We start from the raw sequence: 26,127 nt of genomic DNA, 5'->3' as shown, positions 1-26,127 counted from the left end.
GGTTATCAGTCTTCAATTTTACATTAAAAATTATTTATTTATTTATTAAAAAAAAAAAAAAAATCAGTCTTCAGTTTTACATTACAAATTATTTATTTTATAAAATACAACATGTTTTAAGGCATTCGTAATTCACACGAAACATGTCGTATACCCTCAGGATAATTCGGAATGTTTTCAAATTATTTTTAAATCACTGGCAGGATTCTGCAAGTAAGGCTTTGATTGGTGGACATGAGCTCCAACTGGCTGGTGTTAGATCCACATGTAATAGTGGAGCTAATTTTAATTAGATTGTAAAATTGCGATTTCCAAGTTTATTTATATGTGTAAAATTAGTTCTCAAAGTCGCCAGAGTACACCATATGACGTCTAGGTTTCAAAAAGTTTGGGGAGGGGGGATGCCCCAGACCTTCCTACTACAACTATCACCGTCGGTGCTCGACTGTAAATTTGGAATCCACATCAAAAATAGCTGGGTACGCCCCTTCTGCTAATCAAAAAGAGTAGCCCATTAAATGGCGACAACGGGTTTCCTCTCTCAATATTTGTGTGGTCCTTAACTATGTGACTATGTGTATGACGCCATATAACCGTAAATAAAATCTTTGAGTGTGTCGTTAAATAAAACATTATCTTCCGTCCTTCCTTTGGGAGTTCGAGTATCTCCGGTATCATTCGTAAAATCGACCGAGGGATCCGGAGTGTTGAAAAGAAATCATGTGACCATACAAAATGGCAGCTAAGAAGAAGAACTGTTTTGTTAATTTCATTTGTATCCTAATTGCACTTGGAGTAAGTGTCATTGATAATACGTTATAGATTAAATTAGTTGTTTGTTCCATCTACTATTTTACGTATCCTGTACTTTAGATTCTGATAACGAATAGATATAAAATGGATTTGTTTATTAAAATTATTTCATTTTGAAAGTGAAAGTATTTTTGTAGTTGAACTTTAAAAGGATGAAACTTAGATGATGCCATAATTTAAACTAAATTTCCCTAACTTATCACGTTGTGGTGGACCAGCCAAACACACGAAAGTCGGTAGGACTTTCCTTTGTCACTGTCACATATAAAGAACATTATAAATAGGCCTACTTATCATAAATAGTTAGGGTTAATGACAGTGCCAAAGGAAAGTCCTTCCTGAAACAAACTGATAGCATTTTAAAAGTAGACTTCCAGGCTAAATTTATTCTGCGAAGTTTACTGATTAACATAGGAGTGGTTGACATTCGCAGAAATATTATAAATAAAAATTTATAGGGCATCAGGCTAAATTTATTCTACGAAGTTTACTGATTAACATAGGAGTGGTTGACATTCGCAGAAATATTATAAATAAAAATTTATAGGGCATTTAAAAAATACACCTGATTAGAAATTTGTAAAACTGGCATGATCTCGTTTGTCTATAATACTCATGCGCATAAGACTTTCATGTAAACTACACACAAAAGCTTTTTTAAAGATGATAAATATTTGATTTTAAAATACAAACAAAAATACAAGATTTGTTCAATGATTAATGTCAGTAATGTGATCTACTCAGTTAAAATTGCCTAATTTAGCCAGAATCATAAACGGAAAAACCCAGAAGTATAATACCTCAACTTTCTATTTCACGACTGATCCATTCATTGACGAATTCAGGCATGGGTTACCAAAACATTTGGGAGGGGGGCACACACACATATATATCAATACATGTAAAAATATATTTTAAAAAAAACATTGCTGCTGCTACGCCAGTGTCAGGTGCGGGTTAACAGTAAAAAGTTTGTGGGGGTGTATTGTCAACGTTTGACATTTTATTCAGAAAGAGAAACACATTGGTACGTGGTTCCCCAGTAACGAAGTTGCGAAAAACATCCAATTGTGTTGTTGTCGCAATTAATGTAAATAGTACATTTATGTAGTATTAAACAAGTGTATTCAGGGTCTCAAATTGGCTGAGATTCCTGCCGGACATTTTGCTGGCCCGAATCATAACTTGCTGCCAGACCTAATATACTACTCAAAAGAATTTAAGGGTCAAAAATTTATAACCAAAGAAGTTTCAGAGTGTATTAGATTGATGATGTAAACTACACCAATTTTTTTATTTATTGTTCCATATTTACAAAAAACCACAAATAAACGTCACTGTATACAAGAAAGTCACATGACATGCTGTCAAAGTTGAAGGTTGTCAAACATGGATTTTACACATTAGAACATTCGTTTAATAGTGTGTGAATCCATCCCTGGCGCAAATACACTTGACACATCGTTGCCTCATGCTGTTGATCAGACGTCTGAAGAACTCTTGGGGAATGGCCTGCCACTCTGCCATAAGAAGTTCACCCAGATCATGAAGGTTGGCCGGAGGGGATGGTTATCTCGAACTCTACTGCCTAATTCGTCCCAGGCGTGCTCTATTGGGGCCAAGTCAGGCGAATATGCTGGCCAATCCATCCTGGCGATACCTTGTTGTCTGAGAAAGTCCGTTACCACCCTGGCGCGGTGGGGTCTGGCATTGTCATCCTGCAGAACTGCCCCGCCGCCAATCTGCTGAAGGCCTGGGAGAACCAACGGCCAGATAATCTCATTCAGATAGCGGATTCCATTCAGATTGCCATCCACCACATAGAGGGGGGTCCTGTGGTGGATAGAGATGCCGCCCCACACCATGACGCTGCCACCACCGAACCGGTGACGTTGTCTAACGTTAACGTCAGCGAAGCGCTCCCCAGGACGTCTGTAGACACGAACCCGACCGTCGTTGAACTGGAGACTATACCTGGACTCATCAGTGAACATCACTCGACCCCACTGAACACGTTGCCACCGCAGATGAAGCATACACCAGTGACGTCTGGCCATTCTGTGACGTGGTAGGAGTGGTGGTCGAACAGCCTGGCGACGGCAGCGTAGATTATTGGCTCTCAGACGATTGCGTATGGTTTGATCAGACACTCGAGTTCCAGTCGCAGTCCGCAGATAGTCACGTATTCGGCGTGCAGTGGTTGTGCGTTGACATAGAGCCATATTGGTGATGTAGCGGTCCTCTCTATTTGTAGTGCTTCGGGGTCTTCCTGAACGTGGACGATTTCGAACAGAATTCGTTGCTTGGTACCGTTGCCACAGTCGGCCAATGACACTCTGACTGACACCAAGTCTCAGAGCAACATTTCTTTGTGTATTGCCATCCTGAAGCCAAGCAATAGCCCTTCCTCGATCTTCGATAGTCAGTTGAAGTCGTACCATTGTCGAATTTAGAGTGTGCACTATACACGAACGCAAGCTCCAATTATACGGAAATTCAGCATTGGGAACATGGAATACACGTGCAAAGCGTGCAAATGAAGCGCTTTGTGAAAAAGCAAGTTATGGGCACTTAGCAGACCTTTCGCTTTCGCCCTAATTTACGTGCAAATGTAAGCATGTTTTCGCCATTAGAACTAGTCGACAATGTCAATGACAGTGGATTTTAATTCATTTATGGGTTGCTTAGACCCACTTTCGTCAAAATGGAACAATACCATGCGTGACATTATGGTCTAGCTAATATAATTGACATTCAGAAAATAATGTCGAAAATATCGTCTGACCCTTAAATTCTTTTGAGTAGTATATACATTATAAGGCCTTAATGGTTTTTTTGTTTGTTGTTGTTTGGAGCCACTAGCGAGTGTGATTGCCAGTTTGTTTCTGTTTGTCAAATACAGTTATATGTAGGTTTACTGAATCTATTGAATTGGCATGTTAAAATTCAATTACATGTATTTTGAGAGGCATTTTTGTAAAAAAAAGAAAAAACCCTGCAATTTAGGCCTTCAAATATATCACATACACATGTCTGAATATTGCTTCAAAATGGGTCTAGGCAAATGCATTAGTCTTAAGTTTATCTAAAATTACTCTTCTTTTTTTTCTTTCTTGTAAGTTTGGTACCTGTACCGGTACATCATTTCAAGAAGTCCATGCTGAAGTACAGTCCATAGAAAAAGTGCATATTATTTTTATGAATCATTTAGGTAAGTTGTTATTTATATTTTATTACATATACACAGGTCCCAATCTAGAACTGAACAAGTTAGAGAAGTGACTTCTCCCTTCCCAGGGAAAGGGGATAAGTTTGACATTTATTGGTATATATTGCAATGGTTCATAATTTTCCACATTTATTCAGAAAGGTTCCGAATTATACAAATTTGAAATGCCTAGTTTTATAAATAAACTCATCTCATAGGGGGCCATTCAAATATTACGTAATGCTCATGGGGGTGGGGGGGATGTAAGTCCAAGCATTATGTGCCATTACAAGGGGTGGGGTGCTGTATTGAACAGCGTTACGTAACACAAATTTGTTTTCTCTTAAACGTGCCATGACAACAATATATAATGTTGGTTTTAGAGGTAAATGTAAACCCAAAACAATTATAAATCAAGCTGAAATGCACCAGACTTTTTAATATTGTATTTACAATATGTTTTCCCAAGGAGATTCTCTGGATTCAGGGTCTGGTATAATTTTTCTTTGTCAACCATGATGGTGATCAATTAAAATGGCACAAGTGAAAATCTGCAGGACACATGGGTATAAATAAACATTGCCACATTGCTTTGTCTGTGTGTTGGGAGGGGGGGGGGGGGGGGGGGGGATCTCCAAGCGTTACGTAATAATTTGGGGGGTGTATAGTCTAGTGCTACAGGGCGTTACAAGAGGGTGGGTAGGTGTCTAATTTTTACCAAAATAGCGTTACCGGTACGTAATATTTGAATGGCCCCTAGTTAAAAATAGTATATCTATAGTTACAATAATATATTGTGACTTAATAACTTGATTTATTGAACAAAAACATTGACATTGCGTTTCATGTTTCCTACTATCGAGACAGTAATGTAAAAGTTCACATTGGGTGTTTGGAATAAAAACACAAATTAAAAAGTTCTTTTCCCTTTTGTTTTGGTCTTAGTTATTTGTGTGTGTGCATGCATACACCTACATCAGGGGTGGAGAAAAGCCCTTTTCTCCCGGTCTGGGACTGATTCTCGATCGTGTGTTTGCCAGTCCCACTTTCGTCATTCTTGTCGGTCCAAAGCATCTGTCCATTTCTATTATTGGAACAAATTCTTATCCGTCAAGTGGACCAGCCTGCCCAGACATCGGTATCTCATGCACGATTTAAAATAATAAATAAATAGTGGTCAATATGGCTGGTGTTTCAGACGTCTGTGATTTTAAAGTCTGCCTAAGTAGTTATCGCCAGTCAGTGAAGTCGGACCTACAGCAGTGTCAATCCATAGCCACTAGGCTAGACATTAATTTTGTCAAAGTCGCTGAGCCGGTCAAGAGATTAAACAGACATTAACAATAACACCATTCTTGGTGAGAGAGCCATCAAGGTATTACACTCCAATTAAAACAAAGGACCCAGAGTTTGCAGTTGATTACAATCAACACCTGTCAACACCTATGTACGGAGCTCTGTCGGATCGAGTGTCCTAGTCCGAAGCAAGAGGCTTTTGTGCAATACAGACTGCTTAAAATAGCATAAAATATACTGAAATAATCTATAAATGTATTTATTGTTGAATGTAGTGTATCCGATAATTATAAAGGATTTTAAAATTAACAAAAGGTTTCCACCTTTTTGTTAACAAGTGGGAGTAAGCAGAACAGCTACATGGTTATTTTTTATATTATTTATTCCATTATGTAAAATATATACAATTTGTGGGGGTTTTTTCCACTGATGTGATAAAAAAAAAGTTCCCCCCCCCCACCCACCCACCCACCCCCATTGGTGATTGACAATTTTATTTCCCCCCACCCTGTCTTTGGTCTTTGGCTACTGCTCTCTTTTTGGGGTGGAACATCACAGCTAGATCCACAGTTATATGTACCATTCTGTCTTTGGCTACTGCTCTCTTTTTGGGGTGGAACATCACAGCTAGATCCACAGTTATATGTACCATTCTGTCTTTGGCTACTGCTCTCTTTTTGGGGTGGAACATCACAGCTAGATCCACAGTTATATGTACCATTCTGTCTTTGGCTACTGCTCTCTTTTTGGGGTGGAACATCACAGCTAGATCCACAGTTATATGTACCATTCTGTCTTTGGCTACTGCTCTCTTTTTGGGGTGGAACATCACAGCTAGATCCACAGTTATATGTACCATTCTGTCTTTGGCTACTGCTCTCTTTTTGGGGTGGAACATGGCCCAGTGGTTAGTGCTCATTCGATGGGCAGTCGGTCTAGAATCAATCCTCATCAATTTCTCATTCTAGCCAGTGCATCACAACTGGTATATCAAAGGCCATGGTATGTGCTGTCCTGTCTGGGATAGTGTGTATAAAAGATCCTTTGCTACTAATGGAAAAATGTAGTGGGTTTTCTCTCTAAGGCTGTGTCAAATTACCAAATGTTTGACATCCAACAGCCGATGATTAATAAATGAATATGCTCTAGTGGTGTCGTTAAACAAAACAAACTGTCAAATTACCAAATGTTTGACATCCAACAGCCAATGATTAATAAATCAATATGCTCTAGTGGTGTCGTTAAACAAAACAAACTAACTCTTTATGTGCACTATATATAGAATCACCTAGAGCACAAAAAGTACATCATAGTAATGGAAATTTTAATACACACGTAAAGGCATGATGTTTTTTTAAAGGCAATAACAGGAAATTTAATTCTTTATCACAGGGATATAGGTGGGGGAGTTCAGGAGGTTCATCCAAACACATACACGCACTCGCTAAGGTTTTTCAGTCCAATACTAGGCTATTCATATACATGTAGTTGTGGAGGTTCATCCAAACACATACACGCACTCGCTAAGGTTTTTCAGTCCAATACTACCGGTAGGCTATTCATATACATGTAGTTGTGGAGGTTCATCCAAACACATACACACACTCGCTAAGGTTTTTCAGTCCAATACTAGGCTATTCATATACATGTAGTTGTGGAGGTTCATCCAAACACATACACACACTCGCTAAGGTTTTTCAGTCCAATACTACCGGTAGGCTATTCATATACATGTAGTTGTGGAGGTTCATCCAAACACATACACACACTCGCTAAGGTTTTTCAGTCCAATACTAGGCTATTCATATACATGTAGTTGTGGAGGTTCATCCAAACACATACACGCACTCGCTAAGGTTTTTCAGTCCAATACTACCGGTAGGCTATTCATATACATGTAGTTGTGGAGGTTCATCCAAACACATACACACACTCGCTAAGGTTTTTCAGTCCAATACTAGGCTATTCATATACATGTAGTTGTGGAGGTTCATCCAAACACATACACACACTCGCTAAGGTTTTTCAGTCCAATACTAGGCTATTCATATACATGTAGTTCTCCATGGAAAATATAGACAAACAGGTTCACTAAGTTCATATTTCAACCCACCCGGATCCAGATTACGCTATGCCCTGACCTATAAGTCTGTTGTAATCAAAATTGATAGCTTAAACAAACACATTTAATAATAAAATGACTTTACAAACTAAAGTAAACATATTTAATAATAAAATGAGTTTATAATTAATTTTTTTTTGTAAACATTTTTTGCAGATGTTGGATACAACGGCATTCCAAAGAAGACTGGTTTTGTTAACAATGTCATAAATACCTATTTTACTGAGTACTTCCCTCGAGCTATTAACCTTTCTCAGGAGCTGCGGAAAGGTGAATATGTCGAAAGCTTTATCTACACCACACATCCGTGGCTTGTCAGTTTGTATTTGGACTGCCCAGATTTGGTGCTTAACCAGATTCCTTTAAAGGTGAGTGCGTGCTCTGTTTTTAAAGGTGCATTCTCACATAGTAAGTTGTATTATATAATCAAGTTTTTAGTCCCCTTCCTGTTCAGTCGTTGGGGACTGTAAGTTTTGTTTCTGTTCGTCTGTCCCAAATTTAGTTTTCCGGACTTTGTTTTTCTCACAATGCCTCGAGATATTGAGCTGAAATGTTGTGTTTAGTTTTATCAAATAGAGCTACAGATCAAGTTTGACTTTCATGGATATTTACCTATTTTTGACAGTTATGGCCACATAAAGTTAGACTTCATTCAAGGGGCATAACTCTGTTAAACAAATTTAGCCAGGTTTGAATTAATCTACACAGTTGGATGTAGGGCCTCCACGAGTCCAAAATATTGAACTCGAGTACTCGAGGGTCAAACTCAACCCAGACCCGAGTACCCGACATTTACACTAGATGATAATGAGACTCAGGAATAAAGTAAAATAGCATTATGCAACTTAATTCCAGCACTGAACATAGATGCCAAATTATGCCATTGTATTGAATTCCGCACATGTGACTGATGTTTTCCCTTCATGTCTCATAGCCCTGTAATTTTGTTACCGCCAGCAAGCATAATTATGGTAAAATGACGTAAGAAAATATAATTAAATGAGAGCACTCTTTCTTTTAGTGGTTTGAGTCTTGTGAACGGACTCAAGTCTTGCTAGGTCTGGCCCAAGTACTCGTGTACTCGTGGAGACCCTAGTTGAATGTACACTCATACATGGACATAGATGCACATACACTTACACACACACAGTCACACACACACCCTGACTTACACACACATACATATACATGCACGCACCCATACAAACACACAATCCACCATTTTACATGTATTCATGCTTACACCCAATACATTAATTTTGGGATTACATCGATGAAGTTTGAGCCCGTTTCACAAAGTGATCACCTTAAAGGGACACACCCTAGTTACGTTTATTTGTTAACCATTACGGCATTGTTTTTCGCTATTAAACCCCATTTTTCACAAATAAAATTGCACTTTACTTACATTTTATTATTTAGAATACACATTTCCATTCACCTGAAATGCTTTTTGGTAATCCTGATGTTTGTAAAACCACGAAATGCATTTTTTGCATTTTTTCACAAGACGTGTTGTCGAGAAAAAAATGTTAAGCAAGCGAGGTCCTATCTATTTTTAGAGGGGATATTTCCATTTCAATGTCACAGACGTTGGTATATCACGTGACCGTTATCATTTTGGTTCGGTTTGTTTTCTCGTGCACGGTTCGCACAATCAACATCCGATTTGTTGTTGTTCATTTGTGAGATTTTTCTTCACAGTTCGTGAACATTTTCAGTAACAATAAAGTTCAGACAAGTAAGTGTCTCAATACAAAACGTTACAAACCCTTAAAACCAATAATTTTGCTAAGTCTTACGATATCTGGAGAGGGGATACAACCAGGACAGAACAGTTGGAACATGTCCAGGAGAGGTGAAACGAACGCACCCCAAGTCTGTGAAATTTGTCGTGACGTAGGCATTGTTCTGCTTCGAGCGACATCTACCGGTGACATCAGAATACTAACTTTCAAAATTATTTCAAGCAATTGGGACATGGGGATTCCCATGGTATTTATCGATATAAAACCTGTTTTTTCACTCCATTTGATAAAAACGTGATCTAAGTGTGTTACAGGTTTGTAGATTAACCAAATTATAATTTATTTTCGCTGGATGGAACTAGGGTGTGCGGCTTTAAGTACATACGGTAGAAATGCACTTATGGTGTTCTTAGTGATAAAATCACTTTGCGAATTTCACAAAACATTGTAAATTTACATTTGATTTGTTACTAACAGTTATACCTGTCATAGGCTTACATGTGTTTAATATCTATTTCACACAGAATATTACATCATTATAGAGGATATAGCAGTGTATATGGCATATGGTTTCAATTGTTCTGTTAGTAGTAATCAAATTTATGTTTACATGCCAAACTAGACTTAAGAATATCTTGTGAAATTGGTCCGTAGCGATTTTTAAGTTTGCAACCATAAATTTTAGAACTTACAATTGAAGCTGTGTATAACCATCGCTCAAACAGAAATATGGTTTCCATGAAATATTATGATCTGCATGCCCAGAATATAATATTGCTTGCACAAATAATCACACACTACTAAATGTCACAAGGTTCACACAGATTTGAAAAGTGCTTGAATTTGAATTGTCTTAATGCTTAGCCCTTGAATATACCAAAACCCATGAAAAGTGCTGGTATTTGACAAAATCATCTTAAAAAATGCTTGAATTGTCTATTTCTGCTGATAAATATTAACATTTATCTTCCTCAAGTTTATTTTCTCATAATTACAAATTTGTCAGCTGGTGGTATTGTTAGTTTTTACGAGTCTCTGTCATTTTATCATAAATATCGAAAAGTGCCGGATATGCTGTTACAAATACTGACCAAAACAATATATGAGATTAAGTTTTACCAATTGAATATAGTGAAGGCAAAATCCCTTGAAAATTGTAATTTTACAGTGAAAAGTGCTTAAAAAGTACTTGAAATTTTCACTTCGAAGTTGTGTATGAACCGTGTGTGAATATTTCCTTACAAATTTTGTGTATTAACCGTGTGTGAATTTTGCCTCTCAAATTGTGCATGAAACTTGTGTGAATATTTCCTTACAAATTTTGTATATGAACCGTGTGTGAATTTTGCCTCTCAAATTGTGTATGGACCTTGTGTGAATATTTACTTACACATTTTGTGTATGAACCTTGTGTGAATTTTGCCTTCAAAGCTGGGATTGTTAATATTATTCAGTGTCCAAATGCTACTGAGAAATCTGCGTTCAAGGCGGCTGTTCAGCGAGGCGACATTGCGTGGCATGCTGGGCCAATGAACATGCAGCCAGAAAACATGAACAAACTGGTGTTTGAACTGGGCCTCAACATCAGTCTGAACGTGGATGCCATGTTTGGAATCAAGAGACGGTTCGCAGCTCTCAGTCAGAGAGACGTCCCAGGTGGGTCGGGTTATTATAGTCTGTTTCTGTCTCACCAAAAGTACTTTTCATTATTAAAGTGACAGACCCTAGTTTTTAAACGCTATGTAGTATATATTTTACTATTAAAGATAATTTTGATAATTGAAATGAGATATTAACGTATATTTTATTGTTTATTGTTTATTGTCTCACCAAAAGTACTTTTCATTATTAAAGTGATAGACACTAGGTAGTTTTTAAACACTACGGTATATATTTTACTATTAAAGACAGTTTTGATAATTGAAATGAGACATTATTTATATTTTATTGTTTAGAATATCCATTTCCATACATTCGAAGTGTTTATGGTCATCCTGGTGTTTGCAGTGACATGAAATACATTTTTAATAATTCTAAACATATATGTGCCTCTGAGAAGTAACGGTTATGCAGGGCTTCTAGATTATGGTAGCCACACTCCCATGGCTAGTGAATTTTTAAAATCACTGATCTCATGGCTAGTGGATTTTATAAAAATTCTAGAAACCATATGTTATGAAGACGATCCCTAGTCTATTTTTAGAGGATATTTCCCCATTTCACTTAGACTTACCGTACGGTGAAATGATAACAGTTTGGGGAATAAGAGAAATGTTTAAGGTTTTATATAAAACATAATTATATGAACTAGTGAAACCCCTCTAAACCAGACACCTATTAAACTAAGTAAAAGTCTGGTTTTAAAGGGAATATGGTTTAGAGAGGTTATGTTCTGTGCTGATATTTACAAAGGGTCCAGTTTAGAGGGGTTTTACTGTAATACCATACATGGAATTTATATTACTTTTTTGTTTAATATGATTATGTATGAACACCAATTTATTGTTGATATATTTCTAGGCATGACTCAGTCTGTTGTTCCAAGTCTTGTCAAGTATGGAGTTGCCGCAGTGTCTGTTGGCGTAAACTCTGGAACCAGCCCACCCGCTGTACACAACCCGTTCTTATGGAGGTTTGAAGGCAGTGAAGTCATTGGTTTCTGGCATCCAGGTATTCTCTTGCTACAACATTTATATTAGTGTATGATGTTAAGTGCCTCGAGATCACACCCCCACCCCCCACACTAAAAAACTAAAAAGAAAGAAAGAAAACGTAGAAAGTCTAGAAATGTCTCTGGCAGAATAAACATTTTTAATGGACATTTTTAGGAGGAGGCAAGGGTGGCAAAAATGACTGGGCGTCTAGATTATGGTAGCCCCACTCCCATGGCTAGTGATATTCAATGTTGGGCTAGTAAATAACTAATACTGCCATGGCCAATGACTAGTGAAAGTCAATTTTGAAAATATGAATATCCTGCCCCATCACCACCACCCAACATTAATGTTTTTAATCTCTATCTCCCTCTTTTGGTGACATATCTCATTATTTTTATTATTTAGTAAAATTGTATTAACTTAAAGTAAAGAAGCAAAGTAAAGTAGGGCTAGTAAATTTTTAATCATGGCTAGTAAATTTTTAATCATGGCTAGTACATTTTTAATCATGGCTAGTGAATTTTTTATATCCCTGATCAGATGGCTAGTGGATTTTATACAAATTCTAGAAGCCCTGAATGTACTTTAGTGGAAATGTTGATGGTTATGAATTTCCCCTAGTGGTAAAATTGCAGTCTTTTTGTTATGGATTGTTTATTTGACATAAAAAGAAGTTTATTTAAAAGCAAGACTGTAATATCTACTCAAAACATATTCTCTATAAATATGTTTTTGAGGTTCACCCAACTTTATAATAGACCAGTTTTAATAGCAGTAATTCTGAATCATGAAGTTATGCTGAATGAACCAGATATAACTTATAGATATATATATATATATATATATATATATATATATATATATATAGAATACTAAAAGAGCTTGCCTGTCATACCATTTTTATGAAATGAGTAAACAGTTTTAGGATTTGACGAGTGAAGGCGACTCAGATACCAACACTGTAACCGAGTTTCATGAAAATGGTATGACAAGCAAGCTGGTTTAGTATTTTATTTATTACAAACCATCTGCAAACAAGCCGCAATGCAGAAGTAAGCAGATGTCGATACCTACAAGTTGTTTTTCTATGAATTGGGTCAGCAAGTGATCTAGGTCATACTCACGTCACGCCAATATTATGCTACAGGTACAAATGTAGTTAGATACTGAGTGATTGTTATGACATGAGCAATATCTTACACTAGTGTGTAATAAAATTACGTACTTTTCAAGGTTTGTGTATGAATTCTTTGATGATATTTTATCTTAATCAGTATTCTCATAGTAAATTAGTCTTGAAAATTCATATCATCTGTCATCAGGCAGTGCTGTTGCAAAATTGATCTGCAACGCCATTTTTATGATTATTGGGTATTTACTTTGTTTTATTACCCATATGGGCAGTGAGATGCAAGTGAATATATTTTTAATCTTTCTCTATGGAAAGATAGAAGCTATCTTTCTCTAGGGAAAGATAGAAGCTATCTTTCTCCGCTGACGTCGTGACGTTAGTTTGGTGACGTCGTCGGTTTTCTCGACTGTTAAGTCTCTCATTGATTTGTTGAAATCGTTTAAGCAATTTGTTCTTGTTAACAATTAAACATGCTCTAAACTAATTTCTTTGTAGTTTATTCACGTTCCCACTAGAAACATCAGTTCATTACAAATGTGACCTCTCTTGCTTACATTTGATTTGTGTACCTAAAGATAGCTTTTGATGTCATTGCTTTTCTTTCGTGACGTCATCAGTTTCCTCAGACTTTCACATCTTTTATATTATATAGTTTGTGTCATGTAAGAAGTTTAAAGTTTAAGTTTCTAAACTATTTACACTATGGGTAATAAATACAATAACCCACTCGATACTCATGAAATTAATGTTGTCAGTCACGAGCTTTAATTTCACTCGGTACAGATAATTTGTAATTCCTCGTAACTCGTAAGTTATTGTCTATATTATATATACTACATTGCCATCCATGATGAGCTTGAATTTGGATGGCTGTAGAATGTCCTGAGAGTTCCAGTTATTTTTTAATTTGTGTACTTCAGGTGGATACCCAGAAAATCCAGGACCAACCCCTGGTGACCCCCATGGTCTGTCAAAGAAAAACTGTCTAATAATTGAGGGGTTTTCTCAAGTCTTGTGTTTCGCCTTCAGATCTGACAACAGTGGACCGCCCCTCAGCGTTCAGGTGAGACCTTGTGGTAAAGTCTTGATATAAATCAGAGATTAACGTTTTCAGATTTATCTAGAATTCGGGATTTTTAATCGTCTGTATGTTGTTTCTGGGTTTTCCACTGTTTGTATGAAATTGTCTATGTTCTCCATCCAAAACTTTTGATGGTGTTCTGGCTGATATTTGCATACATTTTGAATAGGAAATGCCATTTTAGATTATTGTGCATCCATAACCCAAGGGCCAGAATTAAAACTTCCAGATTTTTTTCGTAACCTACTTTCCACTCTGATAAATTATTTGTTTCCATGTAAAAAAAAATTAAGGTTAATGGGAAAGAGTAAAAGAGTAGTCTGTGGGTGTGGGTTTCTTCTCTAAAAGTATGTATGAACTAACTGTTTACGTGCTGTGTGTATAGTATGTTGTTCTTTTTTCTTGTATTTTGTAATTTATGTTTTATAAACTTTACCTTTGCCAATAAAAAAGAAAAAAAAAGAATTAAAAACCCCCCCAAAAAACATGTTTAACAACACCACTAGAGCACATAGATTTATTACTCACATACATTTGATAATTCTGACATAGTTTTAGAAGACATCCGCTACATTTTCCAATTAGCAAGTGATCTTTTATATATACTTTAGCACAGACTTTAATATACCAGTTGTGTGGTACCGGTTGACACAGAATAAAAAACAGTCCGAGAATGAATCCACCAAGGGGTTTCGATCCGATGACTCAAGCACCTCAGGCGAAAGCTTAACCAACTGAACTAGGTCCCACACTTTAATTTAAATTAACAGACATTGATTGGAAGTGGTGCATAGGTTAAGTTTACATTCTGATTGGTTTTATTTATAACATCTTGCTGACACTAGGGGGTCACCCAGAAAATTTTGAAATCTAGAGGCGCTATTAAAGGCATACTGTCATGGATTTAAGGAACTTATTTCTCTAAAAATGGATAATAAATAAAAATTACATTAATTGTTGGAAACCAAATCTAGCTATCGTATCACCATAACTGAACCATGATGGAGTGAAATTCATGTCATCCTCTCGGCAATTTTAGTTTTTTAATTATGGACCATTGCCATAATTCAATTATTTTTACAAAATGTCATTAATAAATGGAGTGTGGTGGTTATGAAGATGTTTGAATAAAGTACATTTAGGGACAAATCAAATTATTTTTCTTTAGGTAATACTTTGTTAGGTCATTAAATAGGTCAGTGTCTGTGACAATACGCCTTTAATACCATTTTGAAGCCATTTCAAAGAGGTTATTTCAAGTAGCTAGAGGGTGGGACGTAGCTCAGTAGTACAGTGATCAGCTGATGTACAATCTAGGATCGATTGAAATTTTGTTTAATGACACCTCAACACATTTTATGACTATGACTATTTGGTGTCTAACATGTATGGTTATTCGGACACTTTTCCACAGTCAGAACAGTTCACACTATGGCCTTTGATGTCACTGATTGGAATGATTGACACTGCAATCCATCATACCGCTGGGGGTGTATTATGTGAGTTGCCACCATGACATTTCTGCTCAAATGTTTTCTCTTACAGGAAATTCTGGGCAACTATGAAATACTGCGAACAGAATTTCCTGGAGCCCAGCTTGAGGCCTCAACATTTGACCGATACATCGAATCTCTGCAGCCGATAAAGCACACTCTGCCGGTGGGCACATTTGAAGTGGGCGATACCTGGATCCAGGGAATAGCCTCCGACCCCGTGAAGATGTCCAAGTACTGGACGTTCAGCAATACCTTACAAGACTGCTTTCTGTCTCGTGAGTCCTTCATAGTCTCATGCTCCTCGTTTACAGAGGATATGCTCTGAGTGTCATGTGATATCATAATTTATCATCCATTAAAGGCTTTTGTAGGAGATATCACTGGCACTAAAATGTTTTTATCATCCAAATCTTGATTGGTCAAATTTTAATCACAAGACAATGTTTTGTTACGTCACTGTGTTTGTTTCAGCACTAAACCTATCATTAATGACATCACACCACTGCCATTCTGCTAGTTAACGAGTCTACCGCTGACATTCAAACCACATTACTGGCATTGTTTACAACTGTCGCAAATGAAACGAATGATAATGGATGAAAAAAAGAATACCCCCTTGTGTCTTGTAATATCATAATTTATCAGCACTCATTAATAAAAGTATAAAATCCTTGATAAGCCTCGGATTTCATACTTTTATTAACTCGTGCTGACAAATTATATGATATCACAAGACACGAGGGGAGTATCCTCTATTTATCAGCATGAGTTGATAAAAGTATGAAACCCGAGGCTTGCACAGTTGCATTTTGTGAAGCCTTGTCCACCACATCTTTACTCCAGTTGCACAGGGTGGTGTAGGCAAATGTTCTTGTTATTGCAGACATCGTTAACCAAGTGATGGATAAATACAAGACACAAGGGGGGTATTCTTTTTTTCATCCATTATCATTCGTTTCATTTGCGACACTTGTAGACAATATCAGTAATGTGGGTTGAATGTCACTATATTTGGCAGTGGTAGACTCGTTAATTAGCAGAACGACAGTGGTGTGACATCATTAATGATAGGTTTAGCGCTGAAACATAATGTACATAGTGACGTAACAAAATAATGTCTTGTGATTAAAATTTGACCAATCAAGATCATAAGAAGCGATATCTCCTAGGATATCAAATTATGGTGCCAGCGATATCTCCTACAAAAGCCTTTAATGGATGATAAATTGAATTATTAATTAGCTCCAGTAGACTCAATAAAGTAAATTGAGTTTTTTTAGTTCAGCCTACACTACCCACTCATCCCCTTTCAGTGAGTAACGGTATGTCACAGTTGGTCAGTAATATTACTACCCATATGGTTAAAAATATCTTGGTACATATCAAAGTGATCCGTCCTACTAAAATGCCAAGTGGGACGTAACACTTCGATTGGCACACTACAACCTTACCAGAACGTCAACCAAATGAGATCAGTGATATAAATTAAGATCGATTGTGGGTAATATACTGTAAACCGTATTAATATTGCGACGTGTTTTTTTCGCGAATGTATACCTTAGCGCATGTTCGCGACGTGTAAATTCCGCGAACGACCGTTGACAGCTAAAAAAAAAAGTGGATAAAGACAGCTCACTGTAATTGTTATAAAGTTACTGTCTGTAAATCAATATTCTGTTATCCTACATCAAGCAATTGTGCCTGGTACAGAGTCTATAGATGGGATTAGGCCCTACCCACCTCACCTGTATTAGAATCACAACTCACAGCTTCAGTTGTTAACTGTTAACACCCTTTGGTAGATAAAACAATAAATGATTAGTCGCCATCGATTGGTTACATAAAACAATTAACGATTAGTCGCCATCAAGGAGAGCTCGTGTATAGGCTGTGCACACTTCAAACTGGAAAATAGTGCGTGCATATTAATTTCGCGACATAATGTTGGACACAAACGACGTGAAATTTATACGCACGCATTTTTTTCATGGTTTACAGTATAGGATATTAAATTCGACACAAACTCTTATCCTATTTATGTTCTTCATAAAAGCTTGTGTCAATTGATAATATTTCACTTGGGACATAAACATGATATGAAATGGAAGCTCGTTTAATATCCTATTAGTATGTCACAGTCAGTCATTGCATCAGACAGTTGATCATTCAGTCAGTCAATCAGCTGGTCTGTCAGTGTAATATAATTTTTGAAGTTCTAAAGAAACAATAATAATTTCTTACACGGTTTTGGTGTGTTTTTCATATTTACAATAGGTACATTGCAGCCTTGTGTGTATTAAGTTCCATGGTTATGTCTTATATCTCTGCTTTGAGTTATTTCAAAATGAATTAAGACTTCGATACTCTACTTTTCAGAACGGTGTCAGGGAGATGACCCCAGGATTAAGAATGCGGCTAGGTTTCTCGTCAAACTTCCAGAACACACGTGGGGCCTTCCGACAGTATACGACAACATTAACTGGTCAAATAAAGCCTTTGAAAAAGTTCGAAATGGTTAGTATTAGCTACATAGACCTGATGTTTTGATCAATTAAGAAATAACTTTCACACCTGTAATATTATTGATACGTTTGGAAATGGCACGTATGTGGCTTTTCAGCAATTGCATAATGTTCTAGTGGGGAAAGGAGTATTATGGGATGCATTACAGAACATTATGAGGGAGGGATGGGGTTTTAGTTAAGAGTTATATAACATTTTCAAATCATTTGTTTCATTTTTATTTATAAAATAAAATGCAGCTAGTCAATGCTATTTTGTTCTTTAACAAATGATTTTTTATGTAGTATTTATTAATAAATCAAAAAATCAAAAAAATCCAATAATATTGGTCAAAGTATGTTATAATGACAGGGAAAGTGGGTTATTGATAAGAATTATGTAATTTTAGAGGGGACAATTGTGTATTAAATATGCACAATTTTGATTAACTAATTGTTGAATGGACCTATCTTTTACTTTTGTCTTTCAGAAGAAGAGTAGTCAATAAGTACATGTATAATGATTATAATTTCAAATTTTTTTTTTTTCAGGTAAAAACTTCACAAACTGTGTGAAGTCATGGGTTGAACAGCGGGCATTCTTGGACCTCGCGCTACAGAGTCTTGGTACACATCCAGTGGCAAGTGAAATCAAACAAAACTATGATCTTCTCACTCCCAAACAACCCAGTCTTACAGGTTACTTGATTTTTATAATATTTCAGTACTATGTTACTAACTTTCATCAGAACATTTTGATGATTTTTTCCCCCTTTAAGTTGGATATAAAAATATTCTTAGCAGTTTGACAAATTTAGTTGGTATATATATCAGTGTTCGAGATTAATTTTTTTTGCCAGTATCCCAGTTGGATACTAACATTTCAAAATCTGGTATCCCACCTGAGAATTTAGTATTATATGGCATCCCGGTGGGATAATGGGTTCTTGAAGTCTGGTATCCAAAATTAAATTCTGGTATCCCCGGGATATCGGGATACCGTTAATCTCGAACACTGTATATATATATATATATATATAGCCTACATTAGTTTTACTAGCCATTCAAAATGCAACAAAATAAGGACCATGTAAGGGAAGTTAATTCTAGCATTAACTTTTTCCAAGATAGATTTCATAATTTATTTGCCGAATTAAACTTCATTTTAGAACAAAACTGAAGCCTGTCCCTTCATTCTATAATCATGTTGTTTGTAAATAAATTCAGTTTGGTTTGATGTAAGAAGAAAAGTAAAAGTGTTTTGGAAAAAACTAAAACATACTATCTTTGTGTGCAATTTACAAATCAATCGACTCCGACATAAATAACTTGTAGTAAATTCCATAGGATGAAAAAAAAGGAGTTCCCTGTGGGACAGACTATAAGAAAATGTTAATTTTGATGACTGCTTTTGGGGATTAACACCCAAAAATTAAAAAGCAAAATGGTCTCAATTTCACTTCTTAATTTTCTCAGTAAAAACACCAGACTTTTCCAGATCCCTAGATATGTTTTCAGTGCTTTGAAATGCTGCCCAGTGAGGATTGTGATTTATTTAGATTTATAAAAATTACAGGATACAAGCGGATTGACAATTACTCCGTGCCTTTCATCTGTAGTGATGGAATCAGGTTGCAGTTTGGATCTGATGGTTCACTGGCCAATCTCTTTGATCCTTACAATCAGGTAATATATCTTATACTTTGATAGCCAATTACAGCTTTGGATACTAAAGTTCATGTACTGTAAAACAAGTAGATTACTGTACATGCTTTTCTTCATTCAGTATTATCATATAATTACAAAATTTCCGAATTTATACGATTTACTGTACCGTATTTGACCGGAAATTAGCCCAGGGGGCCAAGACAACTCATTGTAAGCTTAGCATGGGGTGGGCTTATTCCCAGACAAGGGGCCAGTTTTGTTGAAAAAAACACAAAAAAACTAATAATTAAAATAAATAATAATTAAATGAACTAGGAAGAAAATGAAAAACGTCCAGTAGCACATCTATTAATTAGTGTTCCATTTGTTATTAATAAATAATAGTTTATTAATTACAATTTTTTTTTTACTAGTATCTAATTATCAGAAACGCACCTTCTATGTTACAATTACTTACCAGTGCTGTTTATTTACATTCAAAATTTAATGCTGAGAAGACTTAAAACAACAAACTCAATAGTGTATACACACGTTTCTGACAGGCAGCCAGCTTACACTACAAAGAATTGTCAATCTAGGCCATTGTTCTTAGCCAATCAGAATAAGGTATTTGCCTAATTAGCATTAACTGCGGACACAGTGTGGTGGTAAAAATAGACATTGGTTTTAGTTCAGACTTGGGTTTGGGTACTTCAAAGAAATACTGCAGGCATGAAATTGAAAACAATGTTACACACTGTTACTGTTAGACTACTAAATCTCACTGGTGGTAAAATATTGTGTTACATTTGTGTGTTTAATTATTTGCAGGAGGTATGACCTTTTAAATGAACTTTGAGCAAACTTGCAGTTTTGTGTTATTTATAAGGTGACGAAGTTGGGGGTGGGCTTATTTACGAATGAGGGCCTAATTTCTTAAATGCTATCAAAATGGAGGGGGGCTTATTCAAAGACATGGGCTAATTTCCGGTCAAATACGGTATTCTGATTGGCTGACGTCACTAAAAAGCATTATCCTTCCATAAACCTCATAAAAATACGTCATCACGGAAGACCAAGATTGATTGGAACTATTTTTAGCTGGATGGGCGAGAAGCCCAATGACCCAGTTCGGTGATCGTTTTAAAAATAGAACAAGGAAGTGACCTGTTTTCTTGATTAAAAAACATAAGGGAAACTGGATGAGATATTCATGTTATAAATATAAAAAAAATTACAATATATTTTTTATTTGTTTTTATTCTGTTAAAAAAAAACCCCAAAAAATCCAATAGTATGTATACATGTATTCCTACGTTTATTTACAGAACATGGTTGACAGTAAGAACGAAAGAAATTATTTTTGAGTGTTTTAAGGTACACTTCTTGTACTGTTTGTAATTATAAGAATTGTTTCTAATGTTTTTGGGAATTTATCGATGTATAAAAGTCACAAATGTAGTATAAAATCGTTTCGCTAAGCTACTCAATTTTATACCATTTGTGACTTTTATACATCGATAAATTCCTAAAAAATGACAAAGAATTCTTATATGTATCGTATGTATGGCAATAAATAATAGTAATAATAAGGTGATGTCATCGATTGGCACACTAAAACCTTACCAGAACGTCAAGCAAATGAAATCAGTGATATAAATTGAGATCGATTGTGGGTAATAAATAGGATATTAAACTCGCTGCCATTTTGAATCAGTTTATGTCCCTCGTGTAATAATTTTCTTATCAGTTAAAAATTATTTCACTTGGGACATAAACATGATACGAAATGGAAGCTTGTAAGGTGTATTTATATGTATTAAACTTTATGTAGATAGAGTGGGCGTCAAAAGACAGCCATTTTGGAGGATTCTTATACTCGACATACAACGAGACTGACTTCATCCACATGGGGAAGATATTCAACTTCGTGGGAAATGGGATTCTGTTTGGATACGACAAACCCAACTCCACCCAAAACGCTGCCCCTGTGTCCAAGACTTGGCAGTTTATCATGGAAAGTCTGTACCAGAAAACTGGTTTGTTCATTTTAGTTTTTTGTGAACATTTTCGCCAGTTGTTTGGTTTGGTTCTTTCAGATAAATTGGGCTTCTGGTGGAAAGGCGATGGGGCAAATGCTTTACACTACGTTCAATGAGAGTGATTTTGAGAACATGGCTAAGCAGTATAACTACTATGCGTACGGTGCCGGCTATGACAAGCCAAACTCTACTAAAAATGCTAATCCTTTGTCACAGAACTGGAATTTTTTTATCAGTGACTTGTACAAAAATGAAGGTATGAACAATTTGTTGAGTTTTCGCTATCACTGAGGCAAGGTACATTAAACTCTTGGGAGGGAATATTTCCACTTTTTATGGCACTGTATATAATTCTGTTTTTCATTTCAAAATGTTTAGGAGATAGAATAATTTAATCACAATATATTTAATTGAGAGCAACTTGGATAGGACCTGTTTGATTCCAGAGCAAAGATTGTGTGATTCCATGCTGAAACTCAATAACAAAAACAGTTAAATGTTTATATTTAAAAAAGAAGTTATTTAGTTCACCTATCAACTAAAGAGGGTCTAATATATAATGTAGCCACCTCTGTTTCAGAGTTGGGAGGCCAATCCACCACCTTAAGCCAACTTCCAAGGTGTATGCTTTTAAAAAATATAACTAATCATGTAATATTTTGAAACAAAACAGGACTTAAATACATCAAGTTCTTTCTTTCAGTACCTTGTAATATCTTTTAATGAAACATTTGTAAATGCAAACCTGATCTGTGTATTAAAAAAAACATTATGCTTATATCACAATTAGTAAACATTTTCTAAAATGTTTTGCATTGTAGATTAAATATTTCTTGTTAAGTGAGATAACCTACATCTTCTTCAGTATATTATAAGTGTGGTAAATTCTGATGGAATGAAATAAAGTTAAGCACATAAATATTCATCCTCAGTGTCAACAACCTAGCCACGTTACTATCATTCAACCACATATTAATGACATTCAGTCCTGTGTTATATTTTTCTATTTTATACAAACATAACTATGCTATTAGTGAACTAAAGTGATCTAAAATGTAATGTGTTCCCTTATATCTTTTCATCACTATATGAAAATTTGGTTGACAAAGTGTGTTACTTTCCATTTTCGTTTTCCCACAGATACATCAGAGCACTGTGATTTTTTGGTGAAATTGGTCCCAAAGGATCGTGAAAGCTATGAGCTGTATGGGGCTCCTAGAAAAGTGTGGATACAGTACACCTCTAGATCACCCTCACCACAGGGCTACCCAGGAGGTAAGCGAGGTCATCAGTCAAATGTCACATGTATCCAGCCTTTTGTCTCACTTTTACGGAGTAAATCTCGACATTTTACTATTACTTTTCCAACGGTGATGAAGGCATGAACCTTTGTATTATAGTTTTACACTTAAATTCCTTTTTCACAATCTATAAGTCCTAGATCAATGAAACTTGGTAGATAATTGGGCGGGACGTAGCCCAGTGGTACAGCGCTCACTTGATGCGCAGTCGGTCTGGGATCAGTCCCTGTCGGTGGGCCCATTGGGCTATTTCTCGTTCCAGCCAGTGCATCACGACTGGTATATCAACGGCTGTGGTATGTACTACCCTGTCTGTGGGATGGTGCATGTAAAAGATCCCTTGCTGCTAATCGAAAAGAGTAGCCCATGAAGTGGCGACAGCAGGTTTCCTCTCTCAATGTCTGTGTGGTCCTTAACCATATGTCTGACGCCATATAACCGTAAGTAAAATGTGTTGAGTGCGTTGTTATATAAAACATTTCCTTCCATATAACCATAAATAAAATGTGTTGAGTGCGTCGTTAAATAAAACATTTCTTTCTTTTTTCTTTAGTAGATAGTTGCATTTAATTTTTGTTTTTAAAAGAAGTATCATGAATATTACATCACGGATTCTATTTGTATGACATCTGGTTCTGGGAATAGCAGGGGACATTTTGGTTTTTATCTTGAATTTCCAGATTTGCCCAACGGGTATTTTAGAGGACTTCTGGTATGTTTTTCTAATATCTACTCTTCAAAAAAAGTAGGGAAACTCTAATAAGAATTTACAATTGCTAAAATTGTAAGGTATATTAGCTATGGGGAATGGTTATATGATAATAGTGAATTAATTGGGCAAACATTACAACCGGTAGTTCAGTATTACAGTAGGTTTTATGACCACCAAAGATCTTGAAGGACTATTGGAATCAGAAGTGAAATTTGAAAGTTGACATTTTTAAATCAGTAAATAGCAAATTCAGAAAAGAAAAATGACTAAAAACAAAATAATAACAACTGTATGATCAACAGAATGAAAAAGATTGACAGACATAATGTTCCACAGTGATTAATGGACCTTCCTGGAAATTGTCAAAATCGAGAATGACACCCCTCGCACGTGTATGAGGAAACTACGTGTCCTGATGTATGTGCAAACTATGGAATGTGTTTCAGTGTGTTGATAAACAGACCTGAACGTTCTTTACTAGGATGTCTGTGGTCAAAACGTATGTTCGGTCTAATAGTTGATATTAACATTAATATTTCAGGTTCCACTACTTTATTGAAGAGTATATTTGGAAACTTGTATACATATGAGAGTTCTTAATGATCAAAGCATTGTGTTTGTTTTACAGGACTGGATGTGACAGTTCAGTGGTTCCAGAAGACTTCAACACGGCTCGCCGAGTCTCTGTCATTCAACTTCATGCCCGTGTCGCAGTCGTCACATCGATGGCTAATTTCAAAAACAGGTCATCTCGTTGATCCAGCAAACGTCGTCAAGAATGGGAGTCAGTATGTTCATGGTGAGACGACTATTTACTATGAGAAAATGTTTCACTCTTGCATTCAAACTGTTTGTTTTTAGTTTTAAAAAAAAATTCAACTTATATTTTCGTGCTTATATCCAATTAGGTTCAAGCATGCTGTCCTGGGCACACACCTCAGCTATGTGGGCTGTCTGTCCAGAACAGTGGGTTAGTTGTTAGTTGGTTAGTGGTTAGTGAGAGAGAGAAGAGTGTAGTGGCCGTACACCTACCCATTGAACCCTTAAGAATTTGCACTGGGTTGGAGCTGGTACTGGGCTGTGAACCTTGTATCCACCAGCCTGTAGTCCGATGGCTTAACCACTGCGCCACCGAGGCCAGTTGTTTACTATTGACATACTTACCTAGCCAATCTCTTCTTTTTTTTGTGCTGGGGTGTCATTAAACATACATTTATTCATTTATTCAAACTGTTGCAGTGGATGCAGACCCAAATATTTATGGTACATATTAATGTGAGTACTGGGGACATTTTAAAGCCTATTGGGCACTTGTTTCTACTTTATTTAAGCTAACAAATAAGAATAAACTTGGATATAATTATAAGATGTCATGAATTCTGATAGTTGCAATTATTCCAAATGAGTGCATCATGACATTAATTGTCGTACTAAGATCAAGTTGATGTTCATGGCGATTTACCCATTTGTGACAGAGTTATGGCCCTGTAACTTACAAGATACAAAATGCCTCAAGATATTTTTGTTAATTGTCATACTCATCTGTGATCTTTGACAGGTGCAGATGTCATTTTTTATTTATTGATCTGTTTTACATTTAACTGATCTAGGATTAAGCTAACTAAGAAAACTCAACCATTGAAGTTGTGTAGGGGGATACCATTTAAAGTCTTTTATTTTGACTTATATTGCAAACAACAATATTATCCAAAAGCACAAAATTACAAGTTTATCTTTTGTAAATGGATTATAATTTTCATCTACTACATGCACTGTAGATTAGACATGCATTATTTACATTTTAAAGGGTCTGTCCCAAATTCTATTTGTCACAATCAGTGAAGTTTTATCATCTCTCTTTTAGCCACAGACAATGGTGCTTTCTACATGGATAATGATGGGAATGAACCATCTTCAGTATGTAATTTTAAGCTGCAAACTCATTGCAGTCTCTTTAAATTCTATTTGTCACAATCATTGAAGTTTTATCATCTCTCTTTTAGCCACAGACAATGGTGCTTTCTACTTGGATAAGGATGGGAATGGCCTACAGCTGATCACTCAGAATGTTCCACTTGTGTACGTGGGAACCAAAGCCCACCCTCCTTCACCATTTCCGGTTCCTCTGGATCCAATCAAACAAGAGGAGATAACTAGCATGGCCTTTAACTTCTACAACAATATTTGGAACACAAATTATATACTGTGGTATCCATATCTTCCAGGAGAGGATAGTTTTAAAGGAAGATTTAAAATTAACTTTTACACTTTAAAAAATTAAAGGCGCATCCCCTAGTTTTAACCCGTAAAAAATAAGACACTAAGTTTAGTTAATTTACAAACCTATAACTCATCTGGATAAAGTTACAGT

At 36.0% G+C, this 26,127-nt stretch overlaps 1 protein-coding gene across 2 annotated transcripts; it reads left to right on the top strand.

Moving 5' to 3' along the window:
- The first annotated feature begins 657 nt into the window (after positions 1-657).
- On the top strand, positions 658-26,127 carry LOC121384574. 2 transcript variants are annotated; one of them, XM_041515031.1, is made up of 14 exons: positions 658-795; positions 3,934-4,024; positions 7,596-7,807; positions 10,642-10,843; positions 11,708-11,857; positions 13,897-14,039; positions 15,603-15,828; positions 17,930-18,067; positions 18,607-18,753; positions 19,631-19,740; positions 21,801-21,999; positions 22,884-23,018; positions 24,385-24,555; positions 25,760-26,127. In XM_041515031.1, exons 1-14 carry the CDS (start codon positions 736-738, stop codon positions 26,035-26,037), a joined length of 2,262 nt encoding a protein of 753 aa, XP_041370965.1. In that variant the 5' UTR covers positions 658-735; the 3' UTR covers positions 26,038-26,127. The 2 variants fall into 2 exon arrangements, with proteins under 2 accessions (XP_041370965.1, XP_041370964.1); XM_041515030.1 differs by lacking the exon at positions 21,801-21,999 and adding an exon at positions 21,536-21,740.

Source organism: Gigantopelta aegis, chromosome 10, assembly GCF_016097555.1.
Source record: "Gigantopelta aegis isolate Gae_Host chromosome 10, Gae_host_genome, whole genome shotgun sequence".
In the NCBI taxonomy this organism is placed as follows: Eukaryota; Metazoa; Mollusca; class Gastropoda; order Neomphalida; family Peltospiridae; genus Gigantopelta; species Gigantopelta aegis.
This window is presented reverse-complemented; position numbering and strand designations above follow the sequence as displayed.